The 20,440-nt window shown below is 41.9% G+C and overlaps 1 protein-coding gene across 1 annotated transcript in view; it reads right to left on the bottom strand.

Annotated features, from left to right (window-relative positions):
- MEI4 (meiotic double-stranded break formation protein 4) overlaps positions 1–10,468 on the bottom strand; it is a 127,367-nt gene extending 116,899 nt beyond the window's left edge. The window contains exon 1 of the mRNA XM_078851963.1: positions 10,447–10,468. Coding sequence (XP_078708089.1) covers positions 10,447–10,468 — 22 coding nt within the window. The remainder of the gene's footprint in view (positions 1–10,446) is intronic.
- Between the last annotated feature and the right edge of the window lie 9,972 nt (positions 10,469–20,440).

Below are 20,440 nucleotides of genomic sequence, written 5' to 3'. Positions count from 1 at the left end.
AGAAAACTGCAAATTGGGGGTATTGTCACAATTATTATTATTAAAGTTCTCTGAAAATAAAAAAAAATAAAAACCCCACCAATTTACTTACTGTTTCCTTTCTGAGCAATAACATTGCTTCAGAAGACTCAAACACTTGACCAAGATGGTAATATTGCAGCCTTCCATGCAGACAATTTTGAGTTGCACTAACCTCTCACACACAACACAAGTCATGCTAGCTCAACTTTTCTTATTTTTAGGGCATTCTAAATTAGGACTATCAGAGGATTAAAAAATGTGATTAATTGCAGTTTGAATTGCACTGTTAATCACAGAATATAATTTATTTAAATAATTTTCTACATTTTCAAATACATGGATTTCAATTACAACACAGAATACAAAGTGTACAGTGCTCACTTTATATCATTGTTTTTATTACAAATATTTGCACTGTGAAAAAGAAACAAAATAGTATTTTTCAGTTCACATCATACAAACACCGTGGTGCAATCTCTTTATTATGAAAATGCAATTTACAAAAGTAGAATTTTATGTAACTGCACTCAAAAAAAAAAAAGTGCACTCAGTCCTACTTCTTGTTCAGCCAATTGCTAAAAACAAACAAGTCTGTTTACTTTTATGGGAGAAAATACTACCCACTTCTCATTTAGTGTCATCTGAAAGTGAGAACAGGCATTCACATGGCACTTTTGTAGCTGGCATTGCAAAGGTATTTACATGCCAGATATGCTAAACATTCATAAACCCCTTCATTCTTCAGCCACCATTCCAAAGGACATGCTTCCACGCTGATGATGGGTTCTGCTCAATAATGATCCAAAGCAGTGTGGACTGATGCACATTTATTTTCATCATCGGAGTCAGGTGCCACCAACAGAAGGTTGATTTTCTTTTTTGGTTGTTCAGGTTCTGTAGTTTCTGCATTGGAGTGTTGCTCTTTTAAAACTTCTGAAAGCATGCTCCAAACCCCATCCCTCTCAGATTTTGGAAGGCACTTCAGATTCTTAAATCTTAGGTCAAGTGCTGTAGCTATTTTTAGAAATCTCACAGTACCGTCTTTACGTTTTGTGAAATCTGCAGTGAAAGTGTTCTTGGGTCATCATCCAAGACTGCCATAATATGAAATATATGGCAGAGCAGGACACATACAATTCTCCCAAGAAGTTCAGTCACAAATTTAATTAACACTTTTTTTTTTAAAATGAGCATCATCAGCATGGAAGCTTCTACACCAGAGGTCCCCAAACGTGAGGGTCATGCCCCCCTTTACCCCTGTCCGCACTCCCCCTTCTCCACCAGGGCCGGGAGCAGGGACGCAGACAGGGGTAAGGGGGTAGAAGCTAGGGTCTCAGCCAGAGGTATGTCTGGGGCTGGGAGTGGGGCCGCAGCCGGGGCTGGGAGCGGGGCCGCAGCCGGGGCTGCCCCTAGCGAGGAGCAGAGCCACGCCAAGATTGGGGACAGGGCCAGGAGCTAGGAATGCTGCTGGGGGTGGGAGGCATGGAGGAGCTGGAAGGTGCTCTCTCCCCACTCCGGTTAGGGATGGCCCCTCCATGCCCCCCAGATGTTCCTCCACATCCCCCTGGGGTAGGGGGTGCACCCCACATATTGGGGACCTTTGTTCAACCAGATATAACTGGGAACTCAACAGCCTTTGCAGCCACAGGTCCCTAAATGAGTGCCCTCAACTGTTCTGGATTAATCAGCTGCCAGAGAAGTTTGAGGTGAGGTGTTAGGGAAGCAGTCTTTAATCTCTTCATAACGATGGTCTGACTGGAATACTATTAGCAAGCCCTCACCCATTCAACTGGATTTTTTTTTCAGGGAACTTCCACATTAGATCATGGCAGGAATTTCATTTTTTATTTATTAAAAATAAACATGACCTCTCCAATGTCAACCAAATCTAAACTTTGCAGTGGATAAAAATAGATTTTTCCTCTTTTTTAAAAATGATTTTTTTTTACTTTTTTAAAATTTAAATTAAAATACAAGGTATTTTTTAAAATATACCTATTTAAAATTCATTTTTAAGTTGAAAATCTATGTTAAGGCCTAAACTTATTACAGTCTGTTAAAATCATTTAAATTAAATACAAAAAAAATAATATTAAGCAGTACACGTGCTACCAAGTTTAAAAAGTCAAACCCCTCAACGGTGGAAGTCACTGGCTAAACACTTGGAACCAGAATTTGTTGAAGTGCTAAACCAGCTTTTGATAGCAGCAACCTCTTCTGCAGGTGCAGAGAGAATAGTTTCTTCATTTCAGTTTATTCTGGGATTTGTTCATTCATAGTTAAGAAACCATTTGGGAGTTGAAAAAGCAGAGAAGCTTGTTTCCTCTTCCAGTCTATGAATAAAAACGAGGTGTGAGGATGAGATCTGCTATTTCTAAAAACTTGAAAGACAGTGACCAGAAACAATCAGTTCAATTCACTAACTACAGACACTTCCTTTGTTTAATAAATGTTAGTTTCAAATGCAAAAGATGTTTGGATAAACATTTTTATATATCCAGCATATTTAACATAAAGTAGTTTTATTTAATTTTTAAAAAGTTGGTTTTGTACATTAATTAAATTTGAATTTTCATCCAAATAAAACTTGACATAAATCACAAGTAAAAAAAATCATCACATAAAATGAAAAATTCATAATTTGCCCTTTCTAACATAACAAAAATGTAAAAAGACTGAATTAATGTAAGTTAAGCTATATTTATTTATTTATTTAAATAAATGTATATAGATAATAGTGTATCACCCTGGTTAGCAAAAGAAGTTTCAAATTTAGTATAATAAACTATATTTAGTTGCAAATCAACATATTTTAATGGTTAACAACCAATGAGAATCAACCACTCTATAGGAAAGTAACTAAAATGTACAAATGCAAAATATGATTAATACTGATGATTTAAATCAAGGTTTCTTGCTTGCTGATTTAAATCATGATTAAAATCTAGGACTTAAATAATTAAGCGCTACCAATTGGCAATAGCACCCATAATGTACTTTGGGTAACAATACATACTTCATCAAGTGGGGATCCTGAAAAGGAATTCAGAAAAAGCAAGGGATTAAATAGGCAGTTCCTTCATTTACAACCTCAGTTCAGATATTCCAGTCAATTTTAACACCAAGCAAAGATATAAAAAAGCTTGATCCTGAGAGGTATCGAGTACTCAGGCCTCCATATAGCAAAAGCACTTGAGCACATGCTTATCTTTAAGCACCTGAGTAGTCTTGCTGAAGTTGGTGTAATTTATGTATATTCTTAAAGTCCTTTACTGGATTGGGGTCAATGTTCAGCACTTCACGGGACTGAGCAATGAACCAGTAAGGTGCAACAGGCGAGGGACTTGCATAAAATGCATTCTGCCCTAGCAATCCAACAAAAGATTAGCTTACCCGATACTGAGAAAATAAGCCTCTAGACCAGTGGTTCTCAACTCGCAGCCCAAAGGCCATCTGTGGCCCAATCTGCACACAGCTGCGGTCCATGTAACATTCTCAGTGCCAAACATGTAGTATATAGATGTGTGGATGCTGCCCACCTAACACAGAGAACTGCATATGTGGCCCACAATGGTAAATAGGTTGAGATCCACGGCTCTAGATCTACCTATAGGAAAGCAGCAGCCCAGCAGCAGCAAACTGCAGACACTGACCCAGAGTTATCTGTTTCCTTGCAAATAGCCGAATACATAGCATACAAGAGACTGCTACATAATCAAAGCTAAAACAACTTTAGGAGCCAATAATCCAAACAGAGGTAAAAACTGAAGATGAAAACGAGCAGGCATTAACAAATACTTAGTTTTACTTTCAAAATACTGAAACATTTTAGCTACACAGCTTCCTTTTAACATTAATGGGAGTTATGCAGCTAAAACATTGCATGCTGAAGCTAAAATTTGCCCAACAACCATCCTTCATGTCAATATTAGCAAAGCAGGTTGAAGGAAGTCTGAAAGTTGTGTCACTCTGCTGTACTCTCACTCCCCAAGACGTTTGTAGACCAATGGTAAAAGAAACCACTGATGGTCGGATACAAATTGAAAATGTGCACATAGAAAGGTATGCATATTTACTGACATTCCTTTCTTGAGAAAATCCCTTCTTTTTGATAGCTATGTTTGTCATAATTGGGTAATTCAAAGCCAAGATCATGTACAGGTCCCAAAAAAGTACATATATATTTTGCAAGTTGCATTGGAGAGCCCTAATTTTGCCATACATTTTAGATGACAACACTGTAATTTAACAATGTAAAAACAAAGAAATGCACACTGAATTAATTTAAATGGGTTAATTTAATCATTGTGGAAAATGGATGATGTTATCTAATTTATCATCTACTTAGGGCAATAGGGCAATTTAGGGCAATTTTACTGCATATTAAGGATTCAAATAAATATGTTTATCAATCATTTCTGGAAGACTTGACAGTTCTGTCAAAATGAAAACCAACTTTGTACAGCCATTATACGCTGGAATTATATTTTCCAAACAATAATGAATTTGCTTGTTTTAACTCCAAATGGTTAAAGACAGGGAAAAGACTACAGTACGTTTGAGAAGAAGTCTGTAAAAGTTATTTTTTTCATTTTGTTCTAACACTTTTTTGTTTTTGTACTGGAATTTAACTGTCATTTACAGTGAAACCTCTCTTCCATGGCTAAAGAGACCAGTAAAATAACTGGTTTTTAGGAGTGGAATACTTCACTGAAAAATGCATGGTATACTTAGAATTATTTTAGTAAAACATGGTTCCACTTTGAGGTGTCATTTTTGCATAACTTATTTACCAATCTGCTCCCTGAAAGTTTTCAGTTATATCTGACAAGTTTGGTGGAAAAAAAATAAAGTTTAATAAGTTTTACTATTGTCAGTTCTACAAAATTAAGCACAGTTCTGGGATAACAAACTGAATTCCTTCCCGATTCATTCATCAACAGACGTTTTCTTTTTCCAATTGCAGGGCCGTGTGTGCAACTCCACTGCTTTCAAAATTATGACCTAATTTATATCTGTGTGACTGCACTGAAACAATACAGCTGCACAGGTGTATCAGATGGCAAGAATTACAATTGCAAAATCTTCTACAGTGATACAGAAAACTGCTCTGCCTGGATCTCCACAGGACTCTAGAAGCCAATGGGGACCAACATAGGGGTCTGTCTGTGCAGAGCACCTTGCAGGGTAAGGATCTTTATGACTAGGGTGACGCAAAGAAAGAGCAACTCTTGGTCTTCAGATCCAAAACTGAATTTGCAAGGCTGGCAGATAGGAAAAAAACCAACAAAACATCTTGTCTTCTAAATTGAATACATTTCATATGGAAATTACTGAGACAATAAGCATGGATTCCCAAAAAATCTATTTTTACAAAGTTACTTTGCAGAGCAGAACCATACTTGAAGGCAGAGATTTGCCTGATGGAGGAGGCTATTAGAGCATTTTGCTTCCTGGACTGAACTTGGAATACATTTACTTCCGATGCATCTTGAGTCCCTTGTTTTCGTTCTAATTAAAGTTTCAAGTATAGATTGCTCACTCCTTTGTCTGCTATATGTCCTGTTCTCATGTTAACAAGCCCTTTAGTTCCAAATTTGCAGAGATAAAAGTAGGTGTGCCTTGGTGTCTGTAGTTTCTCTTTTTTGAGCTAGTAATAATGGGTGTATCCGTTCATTAACGTGATGATCTCAAAGTATACTTTGGTGATGTTTAGATATGGATATGATAAAAAGAAAATGTGCAAATCTTTATAGATGATCTCATCTTTGTTTGTGTAAAATGCATGAATATTAAACTGAGGAAACCAGTTTAGGAAATTAGAGAGTTTTATACCTTGTTGATGGATTTTGCTTTAGCCCTAGGTGCCAGCAACTGCAACCACACTGAGTGGATTAGGGGTCTTGTTTCTCCACACCATTCTACCACCAGCTCCAGCGGCACCATTGCTGTGAAGAGGCCAGTAGCACATGGCTCCAGTGAACTCACGCCATCTACCTTCTCTGGGCCTTTGGCACCCTCATAAGCAATATACCCACCAGGATCATCACTGCCTGTAATAAGCTTAGTAGTGTTTACTGAACTATTTATACATTTACCTGGGACACTCTACATCCAGCCTCCTACCTCTCCTGGCTAGAGTGTTGAAAACTAACCCCATATATTTACCATGTTGTATGGTTCTGAACATCCCTGAAAGCAAGCAGTAGTGAATGTGACCCTGTTCATACATGGGGAAAAGTGTAGGTAGTTGTGACACTCATTTGAGGTCTGCTAGTCCCTTAAATCTAATAAGGGCTCTCTGACTGATTAGTGGCCTCAGCTGAGGCATCTTTGAGAGGTACTCTCACCCCACCAGCTGAAAGACTGACCTTGATAAGGAGGAAAAGAAATGGCTAAGGGAGGGCATGTTCTGAGCCCGGCTCAAGAGTTCTGAGCCCACAAGGCCAGGGAATAGAGGGCGCACATGCTGAAGGAAAGGCAGAAGGACCAAGGTGTGTATCAGGAAATGCACAAAGACATCATCCTCAGACAGCAAACTCAGATGCTCTGAAGTATTATTGAGAAAAGCCTCTGAAGGCCAACATCACAGCAGCCATTACATTGCCTGGACAATTTCCCCTTCATGAGACCTGAGCCATCCATCTCTCCACTTAAGGCACGAGCATTCCCTGCAACAGTATCTCCTCCACTCAACCCCAGTAGGGGGAAAAACTGCTATGACTTGCACCTACAGTGAGCTGAGATACATCTCAAAGCAAAATGCACCTTGCATTTTGTTTTTTAATCTTTAATAGTCTGCTTATTACTTTGCAATAATTCTGTGTGGTGAAAACCAGGATTTATTTTGTTTTTGGAATAGGGTGGCCTGGCCCTTCAAGAACCAGGAGGCCTGGGGCTAGTCAGCCCTGTTCAATAAGCCCATGTGTGCCATAACTTGCTGCCTCTCAGGCTAAGCAGGGAAGGACTAACTGGGGTCAGATGATAGCCTGATAAACACCTGGGCCTCAAAAAATGCCAGAGAACTCAGTTTGGTAGAGGAACTGCAGCTGGCAAGTTGCGCTACTATGAACAGGCCCTAAACCAGGGTCAAGAAAAATCAGGGGAGTCAGAGCTCTATCCCAGAGCAGGAAAGAAAAGGTCACCCGGAAGGAGCTAAGAACTGAGCGCAGAGCACAAGCTGAAGAGGAGCACAAGTGAGGAGGAGAAGAACTTTTGATAGTTTGGACTTCTGTTACCCTGGAAGGGGACTGAACTGTGAGAGGGACCCAGCCAGAGGGCTGAGCCATATGTATCCCTAAGACTGAAAAGCCTGTTGAAGGGAAATTGAGGCAGGGAGCACCTCCAAAACCACACTCTGCTAAGATGGGGTGCTATGGGGCAGCTACACGCCTCACAATAGAGATGCAACCTTCCAAATCAATAGTTCCTCATCAGATTCATGTTTATAATCATTCATAATCTGGACATGTACTGTTTATTCACAAAGTAATACAAAACACAAAAAACAGCACACTGGCTGGCTATGACACACTTTCTAAGTGAAAAGAAAAGGAGGACTTGTGGCACCTTAGAGACTAACAAATTTATTTAAGCATAAGCTTTCGTGACCTACAGCTCACTTCATTGGATGAATTCAGTGGAAAATACAGTGGGGAGATTTATACACACAGAGAACATGAAACAATGGGTGTTACGATATACACTGTAAGGTGAGTTATTACCAGCAGGAGAGCGGGGGGCGGGGGGGGAGTGGCAAACCTTTTGTAGTGATAATCAAGGTGGGCTATTTCCAGCCGTTAACAAAAACGTCTGAGGAACAGCCGGGGGGTGGGGGGGCATAAACATGGGGGAATAGTTTTACTTTGTGTAATGACACATCCACTCCCAGTCTTTATTCAAGCCTAAGTTAATTGTATCCAGTTTGCAAATAATTCCAATTCAGCAGTCTCTCATTGGAGTCTGTTTTTGAAGTTTTTTTGCTGAAGAACTGCCACTTTTAGGTCTGTAATCAAGTGACCAGGGAGATTGAAGTGTTCTCCGACTAGTTTTTGAATGTTATAATTCTTGACGTCTGATTTGTGTCCATTTATTCTTTTACATAAAGACTGTCCAGTTTTGGCCAATGTACATGGCAGAGGGGCATTGCTGGCACATATCACATTGGTAGAAAGGCCACTGACTTTCAATAAGACTTAGGTGGCAATGTGGCTACTCCTTTACCAAATGAGACTTGAACTCCAAAAATCACACCCTTTTGAACATTTTAACCTACACCTTGAATAACTAAAAATACAAATCCATAAATGAATCATTATACACACACACACAAAAACCCCCTCAAAAAGAAAAAGAAAGTTAAGGTTAAAAAATCAAGCATTTAAAAGTTACCAAAAAAACAGAATTAAAAGTGCATGGGTCACCTTACTTTGCCCCACTTGCACAAGGTACATGCATTTGGACTGAAAGGTTATATGAGAAAATTTTAGTTCAAGGTGATTTTTTCCCCCATCAGAAAGTTTATAAACCCCTATTTTAAGATGCATAAAAATAATGTTGCTACTGCAACTCTATGATACATCTTGAATTAACTCCAGAAGTTTGGACAGGTTTGGCCCAGTGCTTTTTGATCAGATTCAGCTGACAGGTTTCCTAGCTATCATATCTCTAGTGGGCATGTCACTAAACACAATACACCAGAGAAACATCATACCAAATTTTACATATAAGAATATGTAGTCACTCAAGAGTTCAAGTCCCTCAATAATTGAAAAGACTTTTAAAAGTGTTGAGGCAAGGGAGACTGTGTGCACTACTGAAGCCTTACAGAGATAAAAGGATTTTTTTTCAGTTTGATTCCCATTAGAATAGACCAAATATCAAAATCCTAGTGTAAGCTGGAGATTTCTAATCAATTTAAAATTATGTATATATTCTCCATACAAACTGTTCTTCCTTTTATCTTCCATGACAAGCTCTCTTTGCTGTGTCATTTAGAATGATATCTACTGAATCTGGCATGCACCATTACCACAGATTTCCCCTGCCCCACCTGTACACACACAGTGGATGGGTCACTACAAAAACTAATTTCCCCATACTAATGTCCCACTACTGTTACTCATACCTTCTTGTCAACTGTTTGAAATGGGCCACCCTGATTACATTGGCCTCATTACCACTACAAAAGTGATTGGTATTCTACTGTTGAGAATAGCCCACTTTCACTTTAATTGAATTGTCTCGTTAGTACTGACGACCCCCGCCCCCACTTGGTAAGGCAACTCCCATCTTTTCATGTACTGTGTATATATACCTGCCTACTGTATTTTCCACTCCATGTATCTGATTAAGTAGGTTTTAGCCCACGAAAGCTTATGCCCAAATGAATTTGTTAGTCTCTAAGGTGCCACAAGTACTCTTAGTTGTTTTTACACACAAATACAGTTACACAGGGACTTTGTCCCAAAAGTTCACTATTCAGAAATTAAAGAATGACTTAGTGATGCAGGTTTCTAATCTAACCCTTTAGAATTTCTCTCTAAAGGCATAACATTTTTTTAAAAACTGAAATGGCCTAAAACCGGTTCTGTTTGGAGACATGAAATTACATTTCTTATCATAGCTTTGTAAGACAGTTCATATAACACAGGCCCTATGTCATGTGCCTAGTTTCAAGCCTGCTGCTAATATTCTTTTGGATAAACTATAACTCCACCATAATAAAATATAAGACTGTAACAGACATTATTGATCCTAGGATTAACTTCACACATGCTTTTTTAGTTCATTTTACAATTAACTTTGCAAATATATCTGGACTGACAAAAATTAAAAGTCAAAGAAGGTTTCTGTTGATAGATAAATAAAAAGTGAGCAGAGGTCACTATGACTAAAAGTCAAGATCTAGGGAAAGGAGGAAAACACAGTAATATGGAGAAAGTCAATACTGGAGAAGGTAAAACAGAAAGTGCCACTGTGGAATCTGAAAGAAGAAAAAAGAAAGACTAAGTTTACAAAAGCCACTTGGGACTGTGGGAAATAATATCCCCTATTTCTGTTTGAATAGTGCCATATCAGAAGGAGAATGTTGTGGTACATACCAAGCTCCACATGCTTAAGAAACTACTCCACTTACAGCAGATCTTTACAATTCTTCCTTAACCTCTTTCTGTGCTTTGATCAGCCTTCAGGGTTATTCACATAAGGATACAGACCTGCAACTGATAGTCACTGCATTTCTCCTTCTCCAATACCAAATCAATACACTGACCAAAACCCCATTAATCTCTTCCTTACCTAGCATTTTCACTATGTCACCTCCCTATTTGAATTTCTCCATTGATTCCCCATCTTCCAACAAATCATGTTAAAGGTTTGAAGGTGAAGATGAGAAACTTGGACAGTCTGTGTTTCCTTTCTTACCTGATTTTGTGTCGTTTCTCATTGTCCCCACCCTTCTGCCCCATCAATTATGCCAGTCTTGGTCCTTCAGCCTCTTTTTCTAAGCCACAGTTCTACACTGAATGCTCTTCCTGAGCTGGTCTGCAAGACAGGCCCCTAACCTCTTCTCCTTCAACCCCTCCCTACTACGATCACTTCCTCCATAACACCTACAAGAAATCAGCTGGAGCAGCAATTAGCGATAACTGTCTCTTCCTTTTTTATACTAAAAGGATTGATAGTATGTTGTCACTTCTCTTCCCCATCCACCCCTTTACTTGTTTTCTTCAGTTGTGAGCTTTTTGGGGAGTGATGTGCCTCACTATATCTCTGGAGAGGCCTAGCATATTGTGGACACAACAGTAATAGAAATAAATAAAAACAGTAAATATGCCAAATATTAGTTTGTCCTTCTGTCTTATCAGCAAATGTGTCAAACTGTCGCCCAGATTTATTTCCCGAAATACAAGCAATGCCTGTTTGAATATTTTAAAAAGTGTCTCTTCACTTTCCATTCTCCCTCCCATGATATAACTTTCCATGTGCCTTGATCTTCACCTTAAACTTAAGAAACAATTAGTTTCTTGCCAGACCTGCCTATAATAAATAGCGAAAGAGTCAAACCCACTCAGTGTCAATATACTGACTTATCTTTAACATAAATGTTATCGGATTTGTGATGTGTGATTGTCAAGGTTCCTCCCCCACTCTGAACTCTAGGGTACAGATGTGGGGACCTGCATGAAAAACCTCCTAAGCTTATCTTTACCAGCTTAGGTCAAAACTTCCCCAAGGTACAAAATATTCCCCCCCGTTGTCCTTGGACTGGCCGCTACCACCACCAAACTAATACTGGTTACTGGGGAAGAGCTGTTTGGACGCGTCCTTCCCCCCAAAATACTTCCCAAAACCCTGCACCCCACTTCCTGGACAAGGTTTGGTAAAAAGCCTCACCAATTTGCATAGGTGACCACAGACCCAAATCCTTGGATCTGAGAACAATGAAAAAGCATTCAGTGTTTTACAAGAAGACTTTTAATAAAAAAAATAGAAGTAAATAGAAATAAAGAAATCCCCCCTGTAAAATCAGGATGGTAGATATCTTACAGGGTAATTAGATTCAAAAACATAGAGAACCCCTCTAGGCAAAACCTTAAGTTACAAAAAAGATACACAGACAGAAAGAGTTATTCTATTCAGCACAATTCTTTTCTCAGCCATTTAAAGAAATCATAATCTAACACATACCTAGCTAGATTACTTACTAAAAGTTCTAAGGCTCCATTCCTGGTCTATCCCCGGCAGAAAACCAGTATATAGACAGACACACACACCCTTTTGTTTCTCTCCCTCCTCCCAGCTTTTGAAAGTATCTTGTCTCCTCATTGGTCATTTTGGTCAGGTGCCAGCGAGGTTACCTTTAGCTTCTTAACCCTTTACAGGTGAGAGGAGCTTTCCCCTGGCCAGGAGGGATTTCAAAAGGGTTTACCCTTCCCTTTATTTTTATGACAGTGATAGATTGTTTGACTATACTAATGTAACCCTTCTGCCCGTCAGAGTTGGCAACAACAAGAGCCGGGTTCAATATCTAGGGGATCCATTCCAATAACACAATGCAAACCGGCTCGAGCCCCCACCCAGTGACCTGGGACAAATATATACCACCGCCGCTGGGCGCCTCCAAGAGGCAATACTTCCCCTCTCGCAAGCACATAGTCTGAGTGTAGCAAAAAGCCTTTTAATAACAGAGAGGAACAATGTGGCATTATGTTGGGGAAACCCCACCAACAGGATTCATAACACAACCCATGAGCAAAAAAACCCACCCCAAGCAAATTGGGGCATGCCCCTTTCCCTTTGGTTCTTGAGTCCAGCAACCCCAAATCACCCACAGTCCCAAAAGTCCAATGACCCAAAAGTCTCTGTCCCTGGTCAGGGCAGCCCCAGAGTTCGAAACTTTATCTGCGGAGCTTTACCTCCCAACCTGGGTGGGGATGGGACGGGGGTAAGAGGCACCTTACATGATCTGAAGCTGACCACCCCACAGCTCCATAGGCCTTCATTTCGCTCCGCCAGCCGCCCCACGAACTCCTTCACTCAGCTCCGCGGCCCACAAGCTGCTCCCACCGTCCCACAAACTGTTCCGCGTCCCACCAGCGGCTCCTGCCATCCTACAAACTGCTCCACCAGGCTGTCCACAAGGCACTCCAGCCCTCCTGCAAACTACTCCACAATATATCTTCAGGCTCCCCCACTACTTAGCACTACACTCAGTGATTTCAGCTCTTAGTCAGTTCAGCTCTTTGGTGAATTCAGCTTGTAGTAGGGGAGCCTCAGTGCTGGTGCACCATTAGCCCAAAGTGAGCTCAGCAGCCTGTAACTAGACTCCTAATAGAATCAAAATTAGCTCTCATATGCCACAGTAGAGAGAGGAGGAAGTGCAATTAGCATGTAAGGCCCTCACCAGGGGGGCCTATGCCACCAAGTATTAATACTTGTCCCCAGCCTCTCTCAATTCACAGTTTTAAAACCCATGACCCTTGCCTAGCGAGTGCTACTTAGTTGATGGTGAGTCCCTCCATCATAACAAAAGGCCAACTACAGTTCCAAGCACAGTTTCCATAATCAGGGTAATAACAATTTATTCTTCCTGCCCCAATAACAGAGACACTGGGGATCCCACAGCAGCCAAAGTGACCATTTGGGCAGCTATGGCCTCATTCTAGGCGGGGTGGGTGTGCCTATGCAAATAAGATCGGCCCCTGAAGTTCTTTTCCACAACTTGCCACACCTCACCACCAGATGTCAGGGTGGAGCTCATCCTGACACTGCTTACATTAAAATTATTTAGTGCATTTAGTCTCTGTTACTCCTATTACTTTCAAAGACTGTCTCATTTCTAGAAAAACTGCTCCAGTTTAAGACTAAAAATTCCACCCCAGGTTTTTTTTGTACTTATCTAATTTATGACAAAGTTGTTGGCTTACATTTTTACATAGGAGAATGAAGATATTCACTCCTATGTATAGAACACACATGCCAATTTTCAGTTCAGAAACTTTTTTGTTTTAATGAAGTTACAAGGAACAGAACTTTGCTGGATTAATTCCCATTTTAAATTTTAAATAAGCTGGTGGACACTGCCATTATTCATGCATTATTAGATTAGCAGCTGTAAAGATAATTCTGCAAGTGAACACTGACAAGTGTTATATGATTGTATAATTAATTTATAAAAGTTTAAATTTTAACAAGAATCTTATGTCCCACCAATTACAAATCTACCAGATTAACATCTGTTAATGAGTTTCCTCTTACTAGAAACAGTTTGTCAGAATTTAAGGCCATAATTCTCTACTCTGTTACACCCATTTTATATATCAGTGTAACTCTACAGAACTGTAAAACAGGAAGGCTTGGAGATGAGGAAGTATCTGTAGAAGAGAGAGAAAAAGGGTGCTGGGAATCTGTTACAGTGACTAATGTACAGTGGCTAGAATCTGTCCTGAAAATGTCATGTGGCAATGGCAAAACAGGGATAACTGAAGAGTGTGCTGGAGATATTTTTGGAAATGTGTATGTTGTGGCAGATAGAATAGTGATGTCTTGAGATCAGATGCAAATTGCTCAGGTTTAACACTGGTGCAAAGGGATGGAGAATGAGACCTTGACTGCAGATTTACCTACAGTATGCAAATAAGCAAAGAATACACGGAACTAAAATGTCTGAATCTCTACTATCTACAATGCCTTGCACTACCATAAGACCTTTCATTCAAGAATATCATTTACAGAGATTAATTAGGCCTCTCAACATCCTTGTGTGGTATTTAAGGAACTTCTTCACCTAGACCCTAAATAGAGCAATTACTGGGATCAAAAGAGGCAGTTAACAGCAGCCCATAGCAAGAGATCAGTACACATGGCGATGCATGCTGTACCCAAATGATAGAGCCCTGTGTGGATAGAAAATTTGTACCTGCACCCGACGATCAAAAATGGTCCCTGGATAAAAAGCAGCTATCTACAGATTTGCAGGGCTCTATCAACTGAAAGGGCCCGGAGAATTTCTACAAGCAGAAGGCCTGGGATTAACACACAGGATACAGACCCTAATGTTATGAAAATATGTCATGGGTTCTTCACGGATACTGACCACAGCTAAGAACTCTGCTGTATCCCCTCTGCAAAGGGGCAGCCCCCATGAGTCCAGGACTGCCAGCACCAAAGGGGCGGACCCACCCCCGCCATGCGCGCAGCTCGCCGACCCTGACAGAGCCGGCGGGAGCCCGCACTGGGCAGCGCTCAGGCTCCCCCGGCGGCCGCGGTAGGCCAGGCGGCTGGTCTGCAAGGCCTAAGAGGCGCCCGCGGCCCTTCCGGCATCAGCCCCGGCTCCTCTCGGGGCCCGGCTGCCGGGGCTGCGCCCCTCAGGGCGGCAATCGGGTACCGCCCGCCGGCGCCTCCGGCAGACACCCACCTACAGAGGAGCCCGGGACGCCCGCGCTGCCGGCCGGCTCCATCGAAGGCCTCGAGGCGAGGAGCCGCCGCCGCCCTCACGCTCCCCCGCCTCGCTCGGGCACGCGGCCCCCTGCAGGGCACCGCCGGCCGGCACCCGGGAGCAGCCCTCACGCGGGAGAGGGTCAGGCGGCGAGGTGGCTCCCGGGGCTGCCCGCGGTGTCGGGTCCCTGCGCGGGACGCTACTGGAGGCTTATTGTCCGTGCAAACCCGCTGTTACCCCGCTGAATAGGTGGCCACCCTGCAGATCTGCTGACTGTGCTCTGCCTTTAACCGGTGAAGCCTGCCGAGGGACTTGGCAACGCCGCTCCGGATATCATTCTCTGTCTCCCCCCTACAAACCGCATCCAGGAAACCTGCAGCACCCTCCCACCCGCACCTGCTCTGCTACTCCCCTGGCCAGGAGTCAGCTCTGGTAGGGACCCGGCTGCCACACCACTCACTATACCAGATGGCCAGTGCCTGGGTCTGCTCTTTTCCAGACCCTCCCTTACCTCCCACCAACCCCTCTTACATTTTCATATAGGCTAACTCAACCTCTTTCGGTGGGCCAGACCTGTTTCTGAAGGGGAACAGTTACCAGATTTCCACTCATCTAGTTTATCTCACTGGAGTCAAGGTACCTATTTGTCACGTGAAATGTCCCTGCTTAGAATATTTTGGTGCTAACACAGATATTATAATGGGCATCTAACACCAGACTACCCCACTTCTCCAAGTGATGACCTGCTTAAACTTGAGCTGTACCTACTCCCTCATCAGTTTGTCTGTGCAGCTGTTGTCCCTTCTCTTATACTGAGATTGAAAGCTCTTTGGAACAGGCACCATGATTTTGTTCTGTTTCTACAGTGCCCAGCACAATGGGGTCCTGGTCCAGTAGTACAAATAAACAATATTGCAGGGTATGAACTCACTGCTGGTAGAGTTGGTAGGATATAGACACAGGAGTTATTTGCTTTGGGGAGGAAGAACCTCTCAAGCTTTAGGTTTGGGCCCACACTCCTCTGTTAAAAGATAAATATATTACTCAACTTTGTTTCTTTGCTACTGAAGCCAGAGTTTACAGCACCACTAATGTCTCTAGAGTTCCAGAGCTGTCCCATAGTGGCATCCATCCTCTTCCCCAGATATTTTCTTTTCCTTCTGAGGTACCAGGGGAGCAAAAATCATGCCCAAGTTCTCCAGACAGGCATTGGAAGATTCTAGTCATGGCACCAAACCTGCATTTAGCTCAGTGGTGCAGAGCTCTCCTGACTTCAGTGTCCTATGGACACTGGGGACCAGCTGTTTGAACTAATTGGACAATCAGTGGACTGTAGATGGCAAGACATGATACACAGATGAAAGGGTAGAGATAATGCTAATAAGAGAGAGGTGACTGGAACCACAGGGGGTGAACTAGTGGTTTCACATTCTGGCACAATTATAAACTATTAGCAGCTGTATAATTGTGTAGCTTTGTCATAGCTTCATAATATTAACACTATAATTAAGGGGATAGCTCCATTCTACACTCCTATTTTTAGCAACCTAAAGTTCACCCCAAAACTTATACCCTATTTTACACTTGGCCTCATTCCAAATTATTTTCTCTATAGGTTGCATAAACATTCATAAGTCATTTATTAATTACAGAAAGAGCTTTTAACAAGAATTTTTCACTTAAATAATTTTTCAGTCACTTGTGTTTGGATAACTCAAAAACGGCTTTGTTTTTAAAACTTCAAAACATTTATGTACCTCTGCATAAGAAATGTGTGCTTTGCTTTAAGAACTGTGATCAAAACTTACCAGCTTAAAGACATTCAGTCACTAACTGGAGTAAGAAGCTAAGATAACTTTGATCAGAAATGATATTCTTTATATAAGTTGTCTTTTACACAGAAGATATTGTTATTCACCAGTAGACAGAGAACCATAGAAGTGTAGGACTGGAAGGGACCTGGAGAGGTCTTCTAGTCTAGTTCCCTGAACTCAAGACAGAACTAAGTATTAGACCATCTTAATATGCAATTCTAAAACTGAACAGAAAAGAAATATACTACTACAACTTCTGATGCCAGAAAAATAAAGAGCTCCCATTCAGAATCAAGGCAGGGAAAGTAAGCATAATTTTGGGAGAAGTGAAAGAAACATATTATGAGGGTGTTTTATTTGTAACAGCTTGCAACTGGTTATTGTGAAACTCTGTCCTGGGCAGATATCTAATCATACTTTATTTACATTTTGGCACCTTCTGTATCCTTATTATGCTAATAAAATAATTATTGTTTATATTTGATAATTCCAAAAGGCCCCATTATGTTAGGTACTGTACTAATACTAGAAAGAGGGTCCCTGCCTTAAAAGTTTACAATCTGGAATACACTGGTAAGGGTGAAAGAAAAGCATAAAAACATATCAGCAAGTGGTCAGGATGACTTCTTTGGGGACTTTTGCTTAAAAATGGATGGGACAATATGGTATTTACATTTCACCACTAATCTAAAGATATCAAAACACTTTTGGGGATTATTTTATTCTCTCCATACAAAACAACTAACTTCCGGCAAAAAAAATAAATAAAAATAAATAAAGGATATATAAAAGTAGTTGCCATTGCTCTTAGCTTCTTTTTATAATCTATGAAAGTCATACACAAATTTCAGAATCAGAAAGGAAGAAATAGTAGCCATGAAATAGATAACCCATGATATAAAAGGTCCATGTTACACATTCACGTCTGGTGAAAGAAAGATTTTACACATTGTTTACAGTAGAGCCAGAGAACTGGTCTCACTTTGGGGCTGTTTTTACATTCTTCACCCCCACATGTATAGTTGGATGCTACATATTCCTGTTTCTGTGGAATGAACATTTGATCCAGTTTAGTTCTCAGTGTTGATACTCTGAAAAAGTGAACTGTTTTACATAAACTTTGTTGCTTTATCCTTATAAATAGTGGGGCAGACTCTCAGCTGGTGTAAATTGTCATATCTGAATTGAAGTCAGTACATTTATTAAGCTTAAGATAATCAGTTAGTTTTTCCTGGTGTCAAACATGGTTATTGAATTAGATGGCCAAAAATTTAGCTTCTCAAAGTCTAAAGAAAGAAAGGTTTCTCTATGTCCAGCATACACAAAGAAGGAGGTAAAAACTCCGAAATGCTCACTGAGTACTAGCAAGGCTCATAAAATACTGCTAGTGTTCTCAGTGCAATATTTAATCTAAACAGATTGGGTAACATTTTTAAGATGAAGTGGAGCAGTTTGCCATAAAAAGCCATGGAATTAGAAGTCATTTTTGTTGCCTGGCCAACAAATTTCAAACCTGTCAACTGGCATCAGGAGATAAACAAAGCATACTGTAATTCAGTGGTGTTCAAACGTTTCCAGCTGAGGGCTGATCATACTATTTCAAAAAGGTCAAGGAGTCACAATCTATGCTTTAACTTTTTCCCTCGGCTCAGGCAGAGCCAGTCAAGATCTTATCCTGCTCTTCCTGGGGCTCCTGCAGCCCACCAGAGAGACAGGCAATAGAGCAAACAAAACTTCCCTCTCCTCCCTCCCAGAAGCTGACCCGCTGAGCAGATGTAGCAGGGAAGGAAGAGCAGCTGCTCACAGCATTCTCAGATCACACCATTGTGGCTCCTGAGGGTATGTCTACACTACGAAATTAGGTCGAATTTATAGAAGTCGCTTTTGTAGAAAGCGTTTTTATACAGTCGATTGTGTGTGTCCCCACACAAATGCTCTAAGTGCATGTAGTCAGCAGAGTGTGTCCACAGTACCGAGGCAACTGTTGACTTCCGGAGCGTTGCACTGTGGGTGGCTATCCCACAGTTCCCGTCGCCCATTTGAATTCTGGGTAGAAATCCCAGTGCCTGATGGGGCTAAAACATTGTCACGGGAGGTTCTGGGTACATATCGTCAGGCTCCCGTTCCCTCCCCCCCTCCGTGAAAGCAAGGGCAGACAATCGTTTTGCCTCTTTTTTCTTGAGTTACCTGTGCAGACGCCATACCACGGCAAGCATGGAGCCCGCTCAGCGAACCATCACCATATGTCTCCTGGGTGCTGGCAGACGTGGTACTGCATTGCTACACAGCAGCAGTTTATTGCCTTTTGGCAGGAGACAGTGCAGTATGACTAGTAGCCGTCGTCGACATAGTCCTGGGTGCTCTTTTAACCAGGCGCCTGGGCAAACATGGGAGTGACTCAGCCAGGTCATTTCCCTTGTTTCGTCTCATGGTGATGGAGTCCTACCGGCAGTGCACTGTCTTTTAATCTGCAGCTAGTAGAGGACGATGGCCAATATTCATACTGCACCGTCTTCTGCCGAGCACCTAGGAGATGACGATGGCTAGCAGTTGTACTGCACAGTCTGCTGCCAGCAAGATGTATAAAGATAGATGAAGTGGCTCAAAACAAGAAATAGACCAGATTTGGTTTGTATTCATTTTCTCCTCCCTTTGTGAAATCAATGGCCTGCTAAACCCAGTTTTGAGTTCTCTCCTTGAGGTTTTGAGTTCTATCCTTGAGGGGGCCATTCAGTTTCTCTCAAAGCCACCCCCTTTGTTGATTTTAATTCCCTGTAAGCCAACCCTGTAAGCCATGTCGTCGGTCGCCCCTCCCTCTGTCAAGGCAACGGCAGACAATCGTTCCGCGCCTTTTTTCTGTGCAGAGGCCATACCATGGCAAGCATGGAGCCCACTCAGATCACTTTGGCAATTAGGAGCACATTAAACACCACACGCATTATCCAGCAGTATATGCAGCACCAGAACCTGGCAAAGCGATACCGGGCGAGTAGGCAACGTCAGCGTGGTGACGAGAGTGATGAGGACATGGACACAGACTTCTCTCAAAGCACAGGCCCTAGCAATGTGGGCATCATGGTGCTAATGGGGTAGGCTCATGCGGAGGAACGCCGATTCTGGTCCCGGGAAACAAGCACAGACTGGTGGGACCGCATAGTGTTGCAGGTCTGGGACGATTCCCAGTGGCTGTGAAACTTTTGCATGCATAAGGGCACTTTCATGGAACTTTGTGACTGGCTTTCCCCTGCCCAGAGGCACAAGAATACCAAGATGAGAGCAGCCCTCACAGTTGAGAAGTGAGTGGCAATAGCCCTGTGGAAGCTTGCAATGCCAGACAGCTATCGGTCAGTCGGGAATCAATTTGGAGTGGGCAAATCTACTGTGGGGGCTGCTGTGATGCAAGTAGCCAAAGCAATCAAAGATCTGCTGATATCAAGGGTTGTGACCCTGGGAAATGTGCAGGTCATAGTGGATGGCTTTGCTGCAATGGGATTCCCTAACTGTGGTGGGGCCATAGACGGAACCCATATCCTTATCTTGGCACCGGAGCACCAAGCCGGCGAGTACCCAAACCGCAAGGGGTACTTTTCAATAGTGCTGCAAGCACTGGTGGATCACAAGGGACGTTTCACCAACATCAACGTGGGATGGCCGGGAAAGGTAC

This window comes from Lepidochelys kempii, chromosome 3 (assembly GCF_965140285.1).
Source record: "Lepidochelys kempii isolate rLepKem1 chromosome 3, rLepKem1.hap1, whole genome shotgun sequence".
NCBI classification, from domain to species: domain Eukaryota; kingdom Metazoa; phylum Chordata; order Testudines; family Cheloniidae; genus Lepidochelys; species Lepidochelys kempii.
Note: the sequence above shows the minus strand (reverse complement) of the source record. Positions and strands in the feature narration are given on the sequence as shown.